We start from the raw sequence: 19643 nt of genomic DNA, 5'->3' as shown, positions 1-19643 counted from the left end.
CATCTTGGCAATTTTATCCACTTTCGATCGTTAAAAATTTAGCAGCAATTACAAAGAAATGCGTTATTGTTTTCATTGAAACAATTGCGGTCTCTCAAATGGAATAATGAAGCGAGTTCTCCTTTGCGATCTTCGTTTCAATATAATCACGGATCGGCTTGACATAAAAACAGCTGGACATCTTGGACAATTTTGTCCACTTTCGATCGTGCATATTGCAATTTTTAACTTAAAAAGTTTCCTTCCGAAGAATTATATCTGTCAGGCGTTACCAAAGAGCACGGTAGGCCGACACGACGATGTACTTTGCCAAGTACTGTTACATTTGACGCACAAAACAGTACAGAGATAAATCGACCATCTCTCGAGTTTCCACATCGGGACCAGGCAGTCCATCATGCTTATTTATTTAAGAGGGAACCCGCTTTTGCGCACTTTAAATTATTTTTCCTCTCCCCTGCGTGTCTCGCCGTTTCCGCGCGCGAGTCGAGTAACCACGACGACTTCTCTCTAAATAATATACATATAAGACAGCATAAACGGAGATAAACGATAATTAAAAACCGAATTTGGCAGCATAACAGTGACTCGGCAGGGTCTCTGCTCTTCGAGCGATCGGTCCGGTCCGCCATCGGGTATCAACGTGATACGATGCTCGCAGAAGCGCAAACAGCTTGCGCATGCCGGCCGAGTAGATTAAACGCGTGCTGCTGCCATTTCGTAATCGCGGCAGTACGGCGGCGACGGCGCGTTAACACGAGCGTGATAATGATTGTTACCGTATACAGCAACGTATCTCGTTATAAACCGTGGCAAGTAGAGTACAGGGATGGTCGGTCGGCTGGTTGGCTCGTTGGCTGGCTGAAGCCACTGATCTCGCAGACAATTGCGCGTAATTAACACCGGGGCGCTTCGCTTGTTGCGGAGACAACCTACCACGGAGGAACGTATCAGTGTCCCGCGCTCGTCCCCCCTCCTCTTCCCTCCTCCCCTTTCCCTTCTCTCTTTCTTTCTCTCTCTCTCTCTCTCTTTCTTTCTTTCTCCTGTGTGCAGATACTATCGCGGAAATTGCTCTCACCGTTTCTCCGTCTGCTAATCCAATTCCTGTGTAGCTCGCGAGCTCGCTGTGCTACAGCTGGACCCGGCGGTCGACTTCAGATAAAGCGCGAGATGGACGTTTAACGACAGCGTGTCCCGACGTCCGTTTTCACTTGTGCGCCGCGCCCGTGCGATTTTGCGCATTTCTCTATCGATCCCGCGGTTTTCCCCGAGCTTTTTTACGATTACGTCCCGAAGCGTCATGGGTTTCCATAGACTCTGGGGTTGAACCTGGGCGACATTTCCCCGTTGTTCCGTGATTTTGTCCCAAGAAGAGACTAAATCGTAGAATCTCGCGGAAAGAGAGATCGTGCTTAGCTGTAGACGTGATCAAAATATTTAAATGTGTCGCTAGGCAAAATATAACTAAATATATAAACAAAATTCATATTTAATGGTACATGCAATACATAAACATGTATATTTGCAAACTTATATATATTTTTTTTACTTATTTATACTGAAATTGTTTATGCAACTCGTTTCTCATGCATCATTTCCGCACCGTGTGTCAGCGTGTTTTTATATTGAAAAACTCTGGAATTTAATGCATACGGGTAACACGCCACGTATATCAGCGTACTTTCGTTGCGCAATCTATTGCGGAGTTTATCATTTTCCTTTGACCTAGGCACTGTGTAGATACTATCGGGGAAATTGCTCTCACCGTTCCAGCGGCAACTAATTCAATTTCCACGCTGCATACCGTCTATAGACCGGTGTTGCATAGACCGCTATATAACCGCCGTGTTATGATTAAATGACTGACATTCGATAAGACGTTGAGTAAAGCTTGAAACAGTTAATTAAATAAGAGGCAAATGACATCGGATCGGCAACGAACTTACGACGGTGCAGATAGATAATCGATTGTTTGCGCCCGTCGAACCGCAATACAAATATCTCTAACTTGCACAATTTTGCGCTACGAACTCCCCCCCCCCCCTTTTTTTTTGTATCGGTCGCCAAAATGTGTTGCAAGCCGTGGAGTTTTTTTGCACGTAGTTATACGTCACAGCTTATAAATCACACTCGTTTTATTTGTAAGTTCGGCGTGTTTTATTCGCGACTCCTGTAATGAGAAGGAAGAAGGTGCCGACTCTTGGTAATCATATAATTAAATCCTTAAGATGCGAGGAAAATTATTGTGCCGCAATGCAGACGGGGCGCACTGGACAAAGACAAAGGGGCGATATCTACAGCATTATACTACAGTGACAATCGCCGTAAGGTAGTCACAAACGAGCTCCGGTAGGCCGTACGAGCGCGGATGCATCAGCATCCATTTGCGACGAGATGCATTGTTACGCCACGCCCTACAGCGTACGCAGATACCATCGAGATACCGGCGAAATTTCTATTAGCGTTTCCCCGGCTATTAATCCGATTCCACGTCGTTCACTCGGCTACCATTCTACATTTGTCAGACTCGTTTAGATCGAGACGAGATCCGGAGCACGCGCGGGACAGGCAGACGGCACGCTGATTTATTTGCGAAATCGTCGCGCGATATCTGCGCAAATTACGATGACGTAGCGATACGTCGATACGATCCGAAAGAATCGTTGGACAACGGGCGGGCATTACGATGCAAATTAGAGGAGACTATTGCCAGGTAGCATCGCGTGCTGGATTAGCCCCCGCGTACGGTTGCATCAACCCTCACGAGGTCCTATCGCTATCAGCTGCCCTACCATGCGGCGTATCAGAGGGTTTCGTGCCCTTCCTCGTGTGCAGATACTATCGCGGAAATTGCTCTTACCGTTTCTCCGGCTGCTAATCCAATTCCCATGCAACGTGAGCTTCCTCCTCGTGCCAGTCGTAAGTACTGCTCTGCAACTAAGGCTTAGACGACTGATTCCAGATAAGAAGTTGACGACCGATTTAGAGCAAGAGAGCATGACGAGAGCTGGTGGCTGTTGTCTCGCAAAGTCGCGGATAACATGCGAGAGATTTTTTTTGCAACCGGGCGTAAACAAATTTATCTTATTCTCCAGGTAGCAGAAGTAGTCGTCGTATCAATTAATTAGAGAACGTTTTATCGTAAAATATACACAAAGTTTTCAAACCGAGTTAACTATAGGACCATTAAGAATCATACGAACGAGAACGCCCTATAATGTGAAATCACATTAAAAAATTATTCGGCTATCTACATCTTGCTCGGACCTACAAAGTTTTTACTTTTATTCCAATTTTCAGCTATTCAGGATCTGCCAAATGCAAACGAATAAAAAAATGTGTGAACAAGTATGTAAAAGTAGATACTATAATTTATCCAATAGCCAGTTGGTTTCTTCAGTCATTAGTATGTCAGAAATATTCTATATTATCGTTATTATAATATAAATACTTCTAAAGAATAGAAGATATCTTTACAAAATGCTGCAATTTTGCAATTTATCAATTACGAGCGATAAATTTCGGTAATAAAGAGCTCACGTTTTATGTATTTTTATAAATTTGTAAAATTCTATATTTCCGGTCCTCTTAAGAGGTGTATTAAAAGCGGGCATATTTTGCATAATTGAATTCGAGCGCCGTTCGCTGAAATCGTCTTCGTCATGCCTATCAATAAAAGTATCTCGCACCTCGGAGATGCATCTCGGTTTTCAACCAACACTTTTGTCGCCGAACGAAATATCCTTGCTCATCCTCGCGCGAAATACTGTCGCATCAAAATACATCCCCGTGAAATATATTCTACCGCGAATCTTTCTTCGCAGAAAAATACTATTACCGTGAGATATGAAGATTCACGCATTCTGCAGCGTCGCCATTTAAATCCGAGGAATTCACCTGCGCAGTTTTATCGCTGGAAACAGTGTTGCTGTTCATAAATTTAATAACAATCTCGCGTCCTGAGACGAGCGGACTATTTTATGCGGAAAATTCCCCGCCCCGTTCGCTTGCGGTGCGCTGAAACTTTCACATACAATAAGCGCCAATCATGGCGGATCAATATTGCGCGGGGACCTTTCAGTACGGAACATTATCGCCCCCGTAGAACAAAATCTTGCCTCGATGGATATTCGAGAGGGATCGGCCTTCTTGAGTTTACCCACATAATAGCGCTCCTCCGCAGGATATCTAATTTCCGTCGTCACATGCAAGATGCCGTTCTTTTCTTTACTTTGTATACGTAGTCTTTACATTAGGACGATCTTACACGACGTCTTCGCTCCTTCACTCGTTTAATCACGATACGCTACCTCCGAGATGCATGCACTTACCTCGCGATTTTCGTCCTCTCATTTTGCAGCATTTAATACATTCTCAGCCTCAGGATGTTTAATCCTTTTTAATTAAAGGCCGCTGCGCAGACACTCCGCAACACATTTTAAGATAACTTTGATTCTATAACGTCAAAATTGTATCACCTTGTAATTAAAAAAGAAACGATACAGAGAGGAAGTTTACAATTAACAGTCGTGAAAGGCAATTTCTAACGTAAATCTGAGATATTTCGCCCGTTGTGATTCCTAATTTTTTATAACAATCCCATATCAATTTCTACTTTTGACTACGACTCGTGTCCTTTCTATGGAATGAACGGACGATACCGATGTTATTCTTCCTTCTCTTCGTATCTGATGTTTTAGAATGCATCGATGTGCCTTTTTAAATCGCAGCGACTACTCACGTCGCTCAAGGGACAGATTTTTCTGACACATTTGTCAGCCTGCCCATTAATTCCATCCTCTTCGCGCCGCAAATTCTCCGTAATGAAAGTAATGCTTGTCCGTTGTGACATTAAAATTCGTCGCACGCGTGTTCGCACGACGGTCACGCGCTTTTAAAGTACACTCAAGTCCCTGTTCCACGAATCGATCAGTACAGCTTGATCGATTCAGCAATGGAAGGATAAGAAGAAACTCTTTTCCGTTTCTGCCAAAGTAAACTTCATAACATATTTTATTATCAAATATTTGAAATTAATTCATTTTCACTTGCTATTCTATTTATATCTAAATATATAGTTTTATTATCATTCATCGAGCTGTCATGAAGCAATTGTTACTCATTTTGTGCAATATGAATACATTTTATGCAAACAAAGGAAATTATCAGATGTTCAAAAATGATAAAAAATTTTCTTATCGAATCTAGTAGGAAGACGCTATAAGTAAGAAACGGGCTCTGGAAAATTGTTAATGATTACAAACGCGTAGCTGCGCAAGGGTAAGTGTAATATGAAGATTCTAATCACGTCGATTGCCACCCGCTTGCTTAAGGTGAGAGCGTTGATAGCCAACGTGCGTCAGGATTGCGGGGGAAGCTCGAGGTGAAGGTCTAGGGTACGTCGGTTTGCGGCTACGAACCCGGACTTATAATAGATGCACATGGCGCATTGCCAACGGCGAGGCGCCACAATATTGCCGCTTAGTCACCTCGGACCAGACTACGCTTTGTCCGCCACGCTGTCGCGCGCCGCGCGTTTCGACACGGCGATGCAATAAATACCAGAAAGCACCGCGGAAAATCTGAATATTTATGAGAGAATTCGGTAGGGGATGTCGCACTTTCCGCGCACCGCGTTGCTCCTTTCTCGGAGGACGCGCATGCAAGATAAATAAGTTATCTTGTCGCATACTCCCCTTCGCTAAGCGTCAACTTCCACCGCGGTCCCGCCTCTATCCCGCGCACTGAGATTTTCCACTCCAACATGGAGATCTAAAGACCGCGGCTGTAGCTAATACAACATGTTATATGAAAACAGAAATGTGAACAACAATGAAAGTACGCGGCGATTTTAATGGTGTAACAATTTTCGTCAGTTATCAATGATCTGCAATCCATTTATCCGAAATCGATCTTCTTCGCCCGCAGTCGAATGTAATCTGATTTTTATAATTGCTATTGTTCTATTACATAATATTATGTAGTATAATAGCAAAGTTGTGCGGCCTTTGTATTGTTATGAAAATATAAAGGACAATAAAATCATTCGGCAGCAATTTCAATAACGTAGCAATTTTCATTAATTACCAATAATCCACAATTATTTATCAGAGATTTCATCCGGGGTTCAATGTAATCTACTCTTTATTGTTTTAATAATTGCTACTATAGAAAATATCTAAATATTTTATGATACAATGGCAGCATATTGCATTATTTTGCAATATAACGGTTGCACATATGCGTGCGGTTTTCCTGAACGCATCGCACTTTTACAACGTTTACGTTAAGATCCTTGCGATAGGCTGGACAAGCGCGGAAACTTACACGTTAAACTGTGATACAAACTGCACATAAGCTGCTTATAAGATTCGTCGTATACGGTGTGTTTCAATATCGTACGGCTAAGTCTCTTAGCGTAGTCTGTAACTACCACGGCCCAAGGAAACTTCTGTATATGAGCCTTATATATTACTGCCCGCTCCTCCTGTCTTTTCTCATTTAATGCTCTTACATCTGAGCTAAAGCAACGTTATATAAACGTAAGAAATTGACGCCGCAAGGATGTTAATGTAAAAATTAAAGTAATGAAAATAATCCTTTTCCTTTTTTAAGACCAATCTCAACACAATTTAATATTGATCCGTCTAGAACAAAGTTTTTTTTTCTTGCAACACAAATATAATTGAAACCCATTTTTCTGACTTGTTAATTTTCATTATTAATCGCCTTTGTAATCAAGTTTCAAATTTTGTAAGACTTTTTGAAGAATAGATATAGAATCAACTTTTTTTCTACGAAGAAACTCTTTCTCGGTTCTGCCAAAATAAACTTAATCTTTATATTTCCGAGCTCGAAATACCGAATAGCTAAAGTCCAAATAATGAAGAGCTAAATTTAATGGATCATCTTGTAGAGGTCGACTAATGCAGTTTTCATTGCAGTGCGTGAAACTGAATATACTTTTGTTCAGAGGGAGTTAACTGAGCGATATTTTATTACTCGGTTAATTGGAGCTGTTTTAAGATGTTCTAATCTTTTAAAGTATCTGCTTACTTGCACCTGACTCATCTTGAATTACGTCTTTGTTCAGCGATAAAAGCATCTTCGCAGGTAGAATTCCAAGAAAGGCTAAAGCTGCTTCGTAGAATCACTTTCAAGGTCTTGATTGAATATTTCTAAAAGAGAGAGAGAGAGAGAGAGAGAGAGAGAAACGCCGTTTTCCCCTTGATTTTTCGCATTCGTCACTCGCGTGTATAAATTCAGCTAACAATTCGCTCAGTAACAAACATAAAGAAAAGGTGCAACGAGAAAAGCAGTGGGATCGAGAGCTCACGCGACGAATGCAAGTCAAACAGCATAATTGCCAAATGGTTCGCGAATTGTGCATATAGCCAGAAGAATATCGGACGGCGCCAGACAATTAGCTTAGTAAATTCCACGAAGAGGTTGTTCGCCAGGACGCACTACGCGAGGAACCGCCGAGGAAGGGCCGAGAACGAGGACGTCGCCGGGCACGGCCGAGTTAACTTTAATTGCTCGGTTGGCCACATAATAAATGACACTGCAGATGCCGAGAAATTATTTCGGCCTCGGCCTCCGGCAGACCCGACGACTTCGGGCGCGAAGGCCTGCGGGCCCCGCGCTATCGATGGACCCGCCAATTAGTTCACGTCCAGGTGCACAATACGTCACCCGTCCACGTCATTCCCGGTGAAAATCGGGCGGTATTTCTTTCGGCGCGATTTATCATGGGAGTAAAACGGAGAACCGGAATAATGAGAGTCGCGAAGTGACGTCTAAGTGAAGTCACTCGGTGCCTGCGTTTCAGCGAAAGCAGCATCGCGAGCTTTCTGAGAGGAAGGATAAGAGTACGAATTTTTGTCTCTCCTCCTGTGTCTTGGGATCGAATGTCGCTTACATGATACACGAAGAAATCTATGGGTCACTTCGATTCCACGCTAAAATTACGAAATTATCCTAGCGCAGAGGTATTGGTTGCATTCCAGTTTTTTACGTCCCGCGTCAGCTGCACGTCTCGTTTTTCCTCACCGACCTTTCGCGGAATTATTATAATTCGGTCCAGGGCAGACCGTTCCACTGAAACACGGTGGAACTGATCGGAATCGAAGGATGTTATTTCGCGACTCTTGTTAGAGAGTGTTAGAATCGAGTTCTCGGCCTCTCCATTTCCGGCCGGCATTCGTTTCTTCCTTTCTTTTTTTGCGCTTTCTTTATTCGTCGTAATTTTATTTACGACGAAACGGAACCGTGTCTGCGTCACTCAACGACGTGTCGGCGCGCACTTCCTGCGGCACTTTGCCGAGCGAATTATTGCGGGCGACTTGAAAAACTCGTCGCGCGTAAAGTCCGACTCTTTTTCCTCATTTTGAAAACTGTATATATATATGTATATAAATGCACCCGATCGCTTATTTGTATATCAGCTTAATAATTTCGAGTTAAAGATTTATTTATTTCGATATTAGGTGTTTCCGAGTTTCAAGTTACTCAAACAAAAATTCCACCTATAATTTTACATATTTTTCGAAATCTGAAAAGTAAGAAAAATCAGAATAAGTCAGCACTCGTGTATAAAATAGATATACAACATGTAAGACGAATGAAACTTCGAGTTGCATTTTAACGGAATTGTACGTATCATCGAAAAAGAGACTTAGGTTTCTTTGTAGAAAAAGAAATGCTAGCTCTTTTTTTTAACTGCACAAAAATTACCGCATTAATTCAATCGCTCGAAATAGTATCGTGCGTCTCGATCAGTTGAACTTTGTATTCCCGAGTTTCATACAGAGACACACTGTGCCGTTTACGTAAAAGCCGGGCGAAAGCGCGATTATAAAATTTGCCCAGCACCGCGCCTTTTTTATTTTTTTACTTTAAAATTCGCTCTTTTTAACTCCCGGCTAAATGCGGGCGGGGTATTGCACTTAGCATGCCACGCGTATCAGTTGAGGTGTATTAAACAACTCCGTCCTTGCGTGTCCATGCGCGCAGAGATCTCATTGTACAATCAAATTACTGTCTTACTCTCGTACTTTTTACGTAACCGGAACGCCAAGTGCGTGCGTGCGTGCGTGCGAGTATACGTCGAGATAAATCTGGTCGCCAACAAGATTGCCCCCCCCGCTCGTTACACTGATTTTTTTCACACTGATTTCGTGCGGAGGCACGAACGCGAGACCGGCGCGAGACCGCGTTTTAGCGTTTCTGAATAATTACGTTTTCATTGAACTCAATAATTCCTCATTAGCATGAACGTTATTAGAGATGCTTTATGTTGGATACAATTCACGTCGCGGATGATGCAGTATTCATACCACCCGTTTATCATGGAGCGTATACACGCATGCATACATATACATATATTTACGGATGATCAAATGAACGCGCGAGAATTGTAATACATTTTAACTCTGGTCAGTAATCACGGTAATTATTTTTCGCGCAAAATACAGCAGGTTGCCGTGCATAAGCTAAACGCGACGATGCCAACATAACGATATTGTGCAAACGGAGCCCATATATTATTCTTTAGAGATTATCTGTCGCTAATCCGTCGAGTTATTCGACTTCCTTTGTAATTAAGTTCCGCGCAAAATGGAACAAAACACCGGCTCTTTATCCTCAAGTGATTCAGCCCGAACCTCCGCCGTCCGCGATTGCACGTTTTTATCAATGATAATTTTTTACATTCACATTATCGCTCTTTCTCCAAATGATTAAGAACAAAGGGTGCCGAGGGACTCGGCTTTTTCCGGCATTTTCATCGATTCGATCATCCCACTTTCCTTCGTCGCGGATGCAAGTAAGATCCTAACTTCTCTCCTCTCCCACCACTCTTTCTCTTTCATTCGCACTGCGCTTTTACGCGTCGGCCTTTTTCCTTATCCTGCTCTCGGAACAAGGGACGCTTAAAGCACTTTCATAGGGAGACGACTAATTAGAGCGATTTAGCGTCCGTCGACGGCGTTTATTTGGAATGCAAATGCCATCGTGGGACCAACCGTCCTCCTCCTCCTCCGTTTTTCCGCTCTTTCTGCTCTCTCTCGTGTCGTATCGCCGACTGATAAATGCCCGGTGAATTTTATCGCGACGCCGGTTACCGCGCCTTGTCCAGGAATGAAAATTGAAAGGGCCGAGAGGGCACGCCATTTGTACTTAGCGATTGTCTCATATCTCTCTGTTCGTAAGCTCCCTCGTAAGTGCCAGAAAAAAGTACCGCGCGAAAGTATTATTTTTTTGCTACAAAGAAATTATTTGTCTTTATTACTTTGCCACTCATTTGGCTTCGATTCTTGGCCGTGTTTTCTAATAATCGTATAAGATATTTTTATGTAATATGTAACAATCTCTTTGAATTTCATCAGTCTGAAACAAAGTCTTTTTCCTGCAACACGAATATAATTGAAACCCATTTTTCTGACTTGTTAATTTTCATTATTAATTGCCTTTGTAATTAAGTTGCAAATTTTGCAAGCCTTTTTGATGAATAGATATAGAATCAACTTTTTTTTAACTAAAACAGTCGTCTCGATCTTGCACACATTTCTTTCTTCTTTATTTTCAGGTGTTAGGAAAAACTTAATGTATCTAATTTACAAACTGCTGTTTCTGCCTTTTAATCCTAATGCAGAGAAAAATGAGTAGGAAAAAAATTTATTTGTCTAATACTCTGCTGGGTTTCTTTCAATTGGAGATTAGATTCCATTTTTCGATGACAAACCACGTGCGTTAGTCACGAGAGCCAAAAGACAAAATTAAAACTGTCGTAATTTGGTTACGCTTGATCCGATTATGACAGCGCGCTTTTGAGCACGCACGCACGAAGGGTGTAAACGATAAATACATCTCGCTCGACCATGAAATTCCGTGCGTGGAATTATGCTTACCACTTTTCTATCCGTTCACAAATATTCCGCTCATGCGAGGCTCTTTCCCCCCTCATACAGGGAATATCACTTTGAACCGTACTCACGGCAATAAAAACAATTTGGATGTTTCGTGCACTTTTCATATTATGAAGCGTGCATTGCATTGAATAACATTCATGAATGAGTATATACAGGGTGAGTCGTAAAGACTGTCCCAACCATTTACCATAAGAGATGATTTACCGACCGCAACTGTAGCCAACTCGGGAAAAAATGGATAAAATCTCACTCTACACGTCTCAATTCTTTCTCGAGAAATGTAATTAGATATTACATGATTGAGACACGTAGAACGAGATTTTATCCATTTTTTTTCCCCCGAGTTGGCTACAGTTGCGGTCGGTAATTCACCCCTTATGGTAAAAGGTTGGGACAGCCTTTACGACTCACCCTGTATATAATTGCAATTTACGTTGCATAGGAATGAATTAGCAGCTCTTACGACGCCGCGACGTTCGCTACTTTGTTCTGTTAATTTTAATTCCGCCAAATTTATCGCAATACTAATTTAATCGCTATTAATATAACAGCAAAATAAACTGTAGCTTTAAATTAATTAAACTGTAACTTGTTAATTAGATAAATTTGCCCAACTATACATATATTTTTCTTCTCCGGCGCACCTTCGCCGATTATGTACACACATAATAGGTGCATTAACTTCAATGGATTAATATTGTTTGTCGTAGAATCCTTTCACGCGGTAGATGAACTTTAGCTGACGAAGATGGCCGCCCCTTTGAATTCTGTGATAAAGACCTTTATAAATATCATCTTTTAAACTCCATTAAGAGCGATCTCGTAATTTAGTGACAATAAGCGAAAAGATAATAACTTGAAATATTTTTTACAACAAAGAACAAATATAGCAGACGTTGTAGTAATTATTTTAACTTAAAGATGTATAAAAATTCATAAGCAGCAAATTTCTGCTTTGAAAATAGAATATTCTTGCAAATGGTTGTATATCAATTTGGTAAACAAGTATCTAAGTATGTATATAATTTTCTAACCTGAATCGTTTATGTCTAAGTTTACGCCGGATGACATTACTTTCTAAGAGACATAAAAATTAATAATATTAACCGATTCCTTTCGCCCGAGAACCAGAAATTGCGAAAGAGATCACATATAAATATAAAATATATAAATATACAAGTATGCGATGTTGATTGCAGCATCTATCGAAATACATTAATACTGAAAAAGAATAATTCAGACGTCTTTAACTATACAGCTACGCGGAACGAAAAATGTAGCTGCCGTAGCTAAAAGTGCTTGCGGAAACTAAATTTCAGTTGTAAAATATGGACAGCTACCATAATTGCGACAGCTAAATACTTTGCTACTGTGCCTATTACATTAGATGCGACAGCAAACTGTTTGCTGTGCTTTATAAAATAGTTACGACAGCAGAATATTTTTAGCAAACCATGATTAGCTACGGTAGCGAAAATTTGTTTTCCAGCGTACCATAAGTAAACATCAACTTATAAATTAGCAATTATCATCTGAATAATCCCCCATGTGCGAGCGACGAACAATACTGAACGTACGATGAACATCTGAATTAAATAGTTTCTGTTCTGATTTCAGAAAATATGTGTCTTCCAAAAGTCCCTCGAGGATCTCTCCTCGCGGATGGCCGCGGCCGAGGCGATCCAGAGCGGCTGGCAGAATCCGAACGACGCCAACGAAGCGACGGAGCTGCTGGAGCAGTTGCAGAAATTCGGCGAACGACTGGTACCGATCCAGAGGAACATCGAGGACGCGAACGACCAGGCGAGCGTCTTCGCATCGAGCAGCGTCATCGTTTCTCACGCTTTACTGGCGAAACTCGAAGATCTGAACACCAGGTATGGACTTGACGACCGCGTAAAAATTTATCGCGCGACTCCCGACCGAGTTCCAGACAAGACGCGACTATCAGCGATGTACACGATGTCACGTGGAATCGCGAATGACAAATCCATGCGAGCGATCCGATTTTTCAGACATTATACACGATTCTAGCGGAATAATAAGGAGAGCCGCGGAAATACTCGCGCGAAATATCTCCTTTACGACCATCCGAGGATTTGAGACGCTTCCTTTCCCGCGTCACTCCGCGCAAGTATCAGGATGGAGAATTTAAAATTCGCCCGACACCGCGAGACTCTTATTTTTACAGCCTGTCTTGCGACGGGCTTTGAATTCGGGACGCAACGGCGTTAACTTTTTCGTGTGTTTTCGCAGGTGGAAGGTGCTGCAAGTCGCAGTTGACGAGCGTTACAAGTTGCTAAGCGGATTCGGGAAGGATGGCAGCACTCCGGGTAGTCAGGCTTTCCTCGCGAGCAGCGTAGAACCACCATGGGAGAGAGCCCTCACACCCGCCAAAGTGCCTTACTATATCAAGTAATCGATCTTCCTCGCTCAGTCACCTCGAATTTCCCAAACCGTGCTGCACGGTTATTCCTGAAGCGACCGAGAGCTTTTACTGACGCGCCGCGAGTCTTGTGCTCCTAGAAGAAACATCTCTATTCAATCGAATATCTAAATAACAGCAAACATCCAATTCACTTGGACATTTAAGTTTAGTCCAATAAATTCGAATATCTAAAAACTTATTGCACAATACGTTCAGTTACGATCTATTATGTAAGACTTAAATATGTGCGTGTCTCAGGGTTGGAAGTGACTTTTTTTTTTATAACTCTAACTTAACTTCGTTACTTTCTCTCCATCTGTAACTGTAACTCGGTTACATTAATAGTTACTTTATATATGTTTTAAACCTCCACAGATTGCATTAGGCCTTGCATTCGCGCATAAACGCCTTTATCGACGCTTTACAATTCAAATGCAGATTTGATATTTTTATTGCAAGAAAGTAACTGCAAAGAGTAATGCTTCATTACTTTTTGAGTAACTGTAACTAGTTACATTTTTAGCAAAAAAAAACTAGATACTTTTATAAAGTAACTTTCCCAACCCTGGTATGTTTCTCTTCGATTCGAACGTGTTAAAGCCTAGAAGATATCGCGTCATATTAAACTTCTTCGTGAACTTTTGCGTAAATGTACGAATTTAAATAACATCTGTTACAGCCATCATTTGGAGACTACGCATTGGGATCATCCGAAAATGATAGAGCTGATGTCTTCGCTCGCGGATCTAAACGAAGTTCGCTTTTCCGCTTACCGAACCGCCATGAAACTGCGCACCGTACAAAAGCGACTGTGCCGTGAGTATTTTCGCAACTCGCGTGATCGAAATTACTTGTTTTATTGACGTCCGGTTGCTGCTATTTAGACGCGCATTCGGCAAATTGATCGATACCACGAGAATCTCTTTATTTATCTTCGCTCCCTAATACCTTGAAGATAAAAACGAAATAAATAACTGTTCTGTATATTCCTTGTACAATAGTTGCGGCGTAACATTTATATACATATATTTTTTCTGTTATTTTTAGTGGACATGTTGGGTCTTTCCACCGCGTTGGAACAGTTCGATTCACACGGACTTCGGGCACAGAATGACAAACTGATCGACATCCCCGATATGGTAACAGTACTGACATCGTTGTACGAAGTAATCGCAGCAGACAATCCAACGCAGGTGTCCGTACCGCTATGCATTGACCTGGCCATCAACTGGCTGCTCAATGTATACGATAGGTATACTAACAAGTGAATGTATTTTATAACTATCATATTGTCAATGTACTCTTTGTTATCATTCATGTCCAATTCACACCTAGTACATGTATAGAGGAAAGTCTTCTATTATGAGATCGGCTTTTGATACGAGATAGCAGGTCTTCAACACCTAAATTCAATCATAAATCTTTTTTCGCAACGATTACACGATCTAACAATGAATTTTCCACTAAACAGATTTCGCTCCAAGGGCAATAAATTCATGGTGGAATCAATCAATTCCATCTATTAATTTAACAGAAATACCGCTATCCCATATTGGGATCCTATCTCATAATAGGAGACTTTTCTCTAGTTTTTTTTATAGTCAGTTTAATGAAATTAGATAATTATTATTATTGAATTAATATTAAACAATTGGGCAAGATCGGTGTAATTTTTATATTGACAATCCCCAACATTATGTATAGCATAATAACTTGTTCGCTATAATTTTCAGCCAACGAACCGGTCAAATTCGAGTACTTTCGTTCAAAGTCGGTTTGGTTTTGTTGTGCAAGGGACATTTGGAAGAGAAGTATAGATGTGAGTACTTGATAAAGATTTCTGCTGACAAGTGAATTAAATGTATTAAAAGTACACCTAATGGGGATTTTTTTTTTTTATTCGCAGATTTGTTCCGTTTGATTGCGGATCCCAATAGGCTGGTAGATCAACGCAAACTGGGACTTTTGTTGCACGATTGCATACAAGTGCCGAGACAATTGGGCGAAGTCGCGGCATTCGGAGGTTCGAATATCGAGCCCAGCGTTCGCAGCTGCTTCGAGAAGGCGGGGAAGGATAAGAACGAAATAGAGGCCGTGCACTTTCTGAGCTGGCTGCAACAGGAGCCGCAGAGTATGGTCTGGCTGCCGGTATTGCATAGATTATCCGCAGCGGAGACCGCCAAACACCAAGCCAAGTGTAACATATGCAAGGAGTATCCTATCATAGGATTCAGGTGAGACTACATTTCGTCGGTGAAAAAAAGTGAGGTGTATGTAACAGGTATGCGAAATTTTCAAAATGTGTATTGACAACAACAAAAATATCTGGTTTTCAGATACCGTTGCTTGAAATGCTTCAACTTCGACATGTGTCAGAACTGTTTCTTCTCAGGACGCAAAGCAAAGAATCATAAGCTGACACATCCGATGCAAGAATACTGCACGGCGGTAAGACGCCCTTAATTTTTCTCAAGTATTATTAAAAGGAAAGATCTTCATAGATACGTTTTGGTACTTTACAGACAACCTCCGGTGAGGACGTGCGCGACTTTACGCGAGCGTTGCGCAACAAATTCAAGTCCAAACGATACTTTAAGAAACATCCCAGAGTTGGCTATTTGCCTGTACAAACTGTCCTGGAAGGAGACGCGCTGGAAAGCCCGGCGCCATCGCCTCAACACAGCTCGCTTAGTCAAGATATGCACTCTCGTTTGGAAATGTACGCCTCTCGACTCGCCGAGGTCGAGCTGTCGCGTACGAGAAGTAACTCCACGCCGGACAGCGATGACGAGCACCAGCTAATAGCGCACTACTGTCAGAGTCTCAACGGTGGCGACAATATTAACATGCCGAGAAGTCCGGTCCAAGTCATGGCAGCGATCGACGCCGAGCAAAGAGAGGAGCTCGAGGCGATGATACGTGAATTAGAAGAGGAGAACGCGACATTGCAAGCAGAGTACGAAAGATTACGCTCGAAGCAAACTCCAGGTTCGACGCCAGAGGACGGCCACAGTACCAGGCAGCCTGATTGCGATATGATTGCGGAAGCTAAGCTGTTGAGGCAGCATAAAGGAAGATTAGAAGCGCGCATGCAATTACTCGAGGACCACAATCGCCAATTGGAGGCGCAACTGCAAAGACTTAGACAACTTCTAGATGAGGTACGCCGAGTGTGGCATTTTTTAATACTTGCTCTTCTATTTTTAATGATTCGAAGAAGTAAAGAAATTAAAATGGATCGATCCGACTTGTCTTTTTTAGCCAAACGCTTCTTCGCCATCGAAGACCGGAACTTTGCAAACCCGAAGTGTAACAGCATCACAATTAGCGACCGACTCCCCAGCAAAAATGAATGGCCATTATCATGATTCTCCAGGTATATTCTAATGAAACAAACAGCTTTCAACTTAATAAACAGCTCAATTTTCATTATAACTGTTGGGAAATAAATAGACGATAATATCTGGAGCGATACATTAGGTATCTCAATTAGGAATCATTATTAATGCATTCAATCAATCGGACTGTAATAACCATCAAATACACTTGTAACTCATGCGCAACAACCGAATCTAATATGCCTTTCTATTGGTATTACACTAACTGCATATTGATACAATAGGGATTCAATGATTTCCATTACAAGTAGATACGCGTGAGATAATGATAAATGTCATTCACTCAAATTGCTTTCCGCACAAATTGATATAATCACCGAAAAATTGACTGCTGTAGAACAGTAATAATTCAATTATTCAAAATAAAAAAAGTTAAAACATTATCTTGCCATCCGCATAGATTGCGAAGAACCCCTATTGTTTACGTATCTGTACATATTTAATCAGACGCTGTGGAGATGTTAGATAAGCTTATTGCTATTGGGTATACGGACGTAGGTGGAGGAAGCTCAAACGAGGGCAGGCTCAGCAGTTTAGAGAGGCCACCGCCACCGCCGCATTCTCACAGCGTTACCCACAATGTGGGCAATCTGTTGCACATGGCAGGTTCGTTCAGTCTATGTGAATTCGATCGTGTGTCAATTATGTAGTATAATCAATCTATACTATGCCCGATCTCCATAATGCACGTGACATTTCCGCTTGACATAACAAAAATAACGTTGCCTTCCTGTTTTCACGCTACAGAATGGATGTAAGGTGAGATCACTGTGCCTTCTCCCCTGGGGACTAAAAATCGTCTGAATACATCGATATCGAGTTAATACGTTACTTAATACGCAACGAATGACATTGGCGACCTAACGATAACTGAATACGGGAATACTTAGCGTCGATCGCGTCTTTGTACTCTTCTTTTCCGACCAAGTCCTTCTTTTCGACTTATCCCACGCTTGTCTCTTCCCTTCTGTACATACTGGAATGTATGCACGTTGATTGTCCAATTAATTGTGAAACCGAGAGTTTAACAGTATAGGAACTCGGGGCCTCGGGAGCAACGGCGGAGAAATAGGCGGACGTTAAAGGCTTCTTTCTTTATTCCAGGGGACTTAGGGAAAGCTGTGGGCGAATTGGTAACAGTCATGACGGAGGACACGTCGAAGACGAACGGGCAACGGGCGCCCCCGCCCGCGTTCAAATAACAATTGTATCGCAACGTTCGTTCCGATAGAAGCTAGAAGTCGGCTAGATCGATGCTAGATCCATTCGACAACGTTGCAATCGTAACGTTTAATCGTAATTATCGACCAATAACAAGTCTGGCTCTAAACGCATATCAGAGACGAATACATGGTATATCTGCCGCGCAAATGCAGGGTCAGGGGACTCGTCTCTCATGGTGGTTTTGGGTATTTTATAAGTTTTGATATACGTCATTGTATAGCTGAATTATATCGATAAGACGATTATGGTTTGGCTTTCGGCGGTCCCCTGAGAGTAACTTTACTACATATTGACATGTCATATCACGAAAACTAATCGTAATGAGAAATCAATTGTTATGCTTGCTAGCTAAACTATACAAACGAATAAGAGATATAACGAATATAAAAAAAAATACACGGAAGGAAATATCATTAACAATGCATGCAAAAGCAATGTATCAAATCACATAATCTATTATAGAACGTAGCTTATATTTACATACCCATTCTGTTCACTGCCACGGGCTCTTCCTCGACGTAACTTACACAATGTACATGTTGCGATTTTAGATGACGACACATAATGAGAAATAGACAGTATCCATACCTGATCTTCTTGTATTCGGCGCTCTTGAATTTTACATTGATAATCACGAGAGAATCTTTCATAATGAAACAGAGCATTACGACTTTCAGATTTATTTTCTATCCGGTTAAATGGTTTTCTTTTAGATTTTCTAATTGAAATTAAACGGCAATGTCTATTATTTTTAAGCCTGCCGAATGTTATTATATCTAAGAGTATATTGATAAGTACCTAATCGATAAACTGTAGGCTGTATTCTGATATGTAACAAAGTTGTCTAGAAAATACATTCACCGCGATATTATTGAAATGTGAGCTCGCCGTGGTTCTGTTATCAGTCTGCGATCCGCTTCCTCGAGCGAATGATTTTTCTATTTTGAATGAATTAAGTGCGCAGCATATCGTTTTCTTCTTTTAGACATATCACACCGATGCCATATGTTAATAATGCTATTGTATCACTTCTGACGAGGTTGCTGTTTGCGAAATGTAAAAAACATATCTACGAAAAAAAAAACTCATATTTTACCAATTCGATGAGCATTGCGAATGAACGTAATGAATTGTTATTCACGTCGTTAGGTCACAAGAAGATTGATTTCACCTGACAGAGTGTAAAACGATCGAATATGTTTCCAAACTCCGTCTGTAGTTTGTTGAAAGATTGTTGGTTTTGCGATTTCATACATTAAAATATAACGCATTAAAATTTAGAAGATTAGGCATATAAAAATAAAGTTATATACTGCGTACAACATCAAACAGGTAACTACGTTACTTGTAATATATTGTAATATGACTGAAATGATATGGGACAAAATGCTTAAATAAAAATAATATGAATAAATCCCCTTGTGTATTTTCTCTCTAACGTATACTGTTCTCTACAGGGTGTTATGTAATACCCGCATCAACGCTTATTGTGGGATAGAGTGGACTAGACTAAGTCGAAAAGTCCTCTACCATTTTGCAATTTTCGCAAAAGTCAGCGAGTTATTAATTATTAAAAATCGCTGTCTTAGGCCGGCCCACTGCCCAATTCAAACGTGCGGCGAGATCGATCGATCGTTACAACTCTCTGCGCGCCTAGTAACG

At 41.4% G+C, this 19643-nt stretch overlaps 1 protein-coding gene across 14 annotated transcripts in view; it reads left to right on the top strand.

Moving 5' to 3' along the window:
- Positions 1 to 19392, top strand: part of LOC105566931 (dystrophin, isoforms A/C/F/G/H-like) — a 510950-nt gene extending 491558 nt beyond the window's left edge. For 10 of the 14 annotated variants that reach the window (XM_012021369.1, XM_012021359.1, XM_012021357.1 and 7 more), the window contains 11 exons: positions 12549 to 12808; positions 13188 to 13346; positions 14039 to 14175; positions 14407 to 14623; positions 15093 to 15178; positions 15266 to 15593; positions 15696 to 15807; positions 15882 to 16520; positions 16621 to 16735; positions 17205 to 17363; positions 17862 to 19392. In XM_012021369.1, the coding sequence (XP_011876759.1) occupies positions 12549 to 12808; positions 13188 to 13346; positions 14039 to 14175; positions 14407 to 14623; positions 15093 to 15178; positions 15266 to 15593; positions 15696 to 15807; positions 15882 to 16520; positions 16621 to 16735; positions 17205 to 17363; positions 17862 to 17959 (2310 nt within the window). In that variant the 3' untranslated portion in view covers positions 17960 to 19392. Of the gene's footprint in view, positions 1 to 12548; positions 12809 to 13187; positions 13347 to 14038; positions 14176 to 14406; positions 14624 to 15092; positions 15179 to 15265; positions 15594 to 15695; positions 15808 to 15881; positions 16521 to 16620; positions 16736 to 17204; positions 17364 to 17504; positions 17517 to 17861 lie in introns of all 14 variants that reach the window. The other 4 variants (XM_012021366.1, XM_012021361.1, XM_012021363.1 and 1 more) reach the window with 4 other exon arrangements.
- Positions 19393 to 19643: the final 251 nt, after the last annotated feature.

This window comes from Vollenhovia emeryi, unplaced genomic scaffold (genome assembly GCF_000949405.1).
Source record: "Vollenhovia emeryi isolate VEMERY1.0 unplaced genomic scaffold, V.emery_V1.0 DF939141.1, whole genome shotgun sequence".
NCBI classification, from domain to species: Eukaryota; Metazoa; Arthropoda; class Insecta; order Hymenoptera; family Formicidae; genus Vollenhovia; species Vollenhovia emeryi.
The sequence above is the reverse complement of the archived record's forward strand: the minus strand, read 5'-3'. Positions and strand labels throughout refer to the sequence as shown.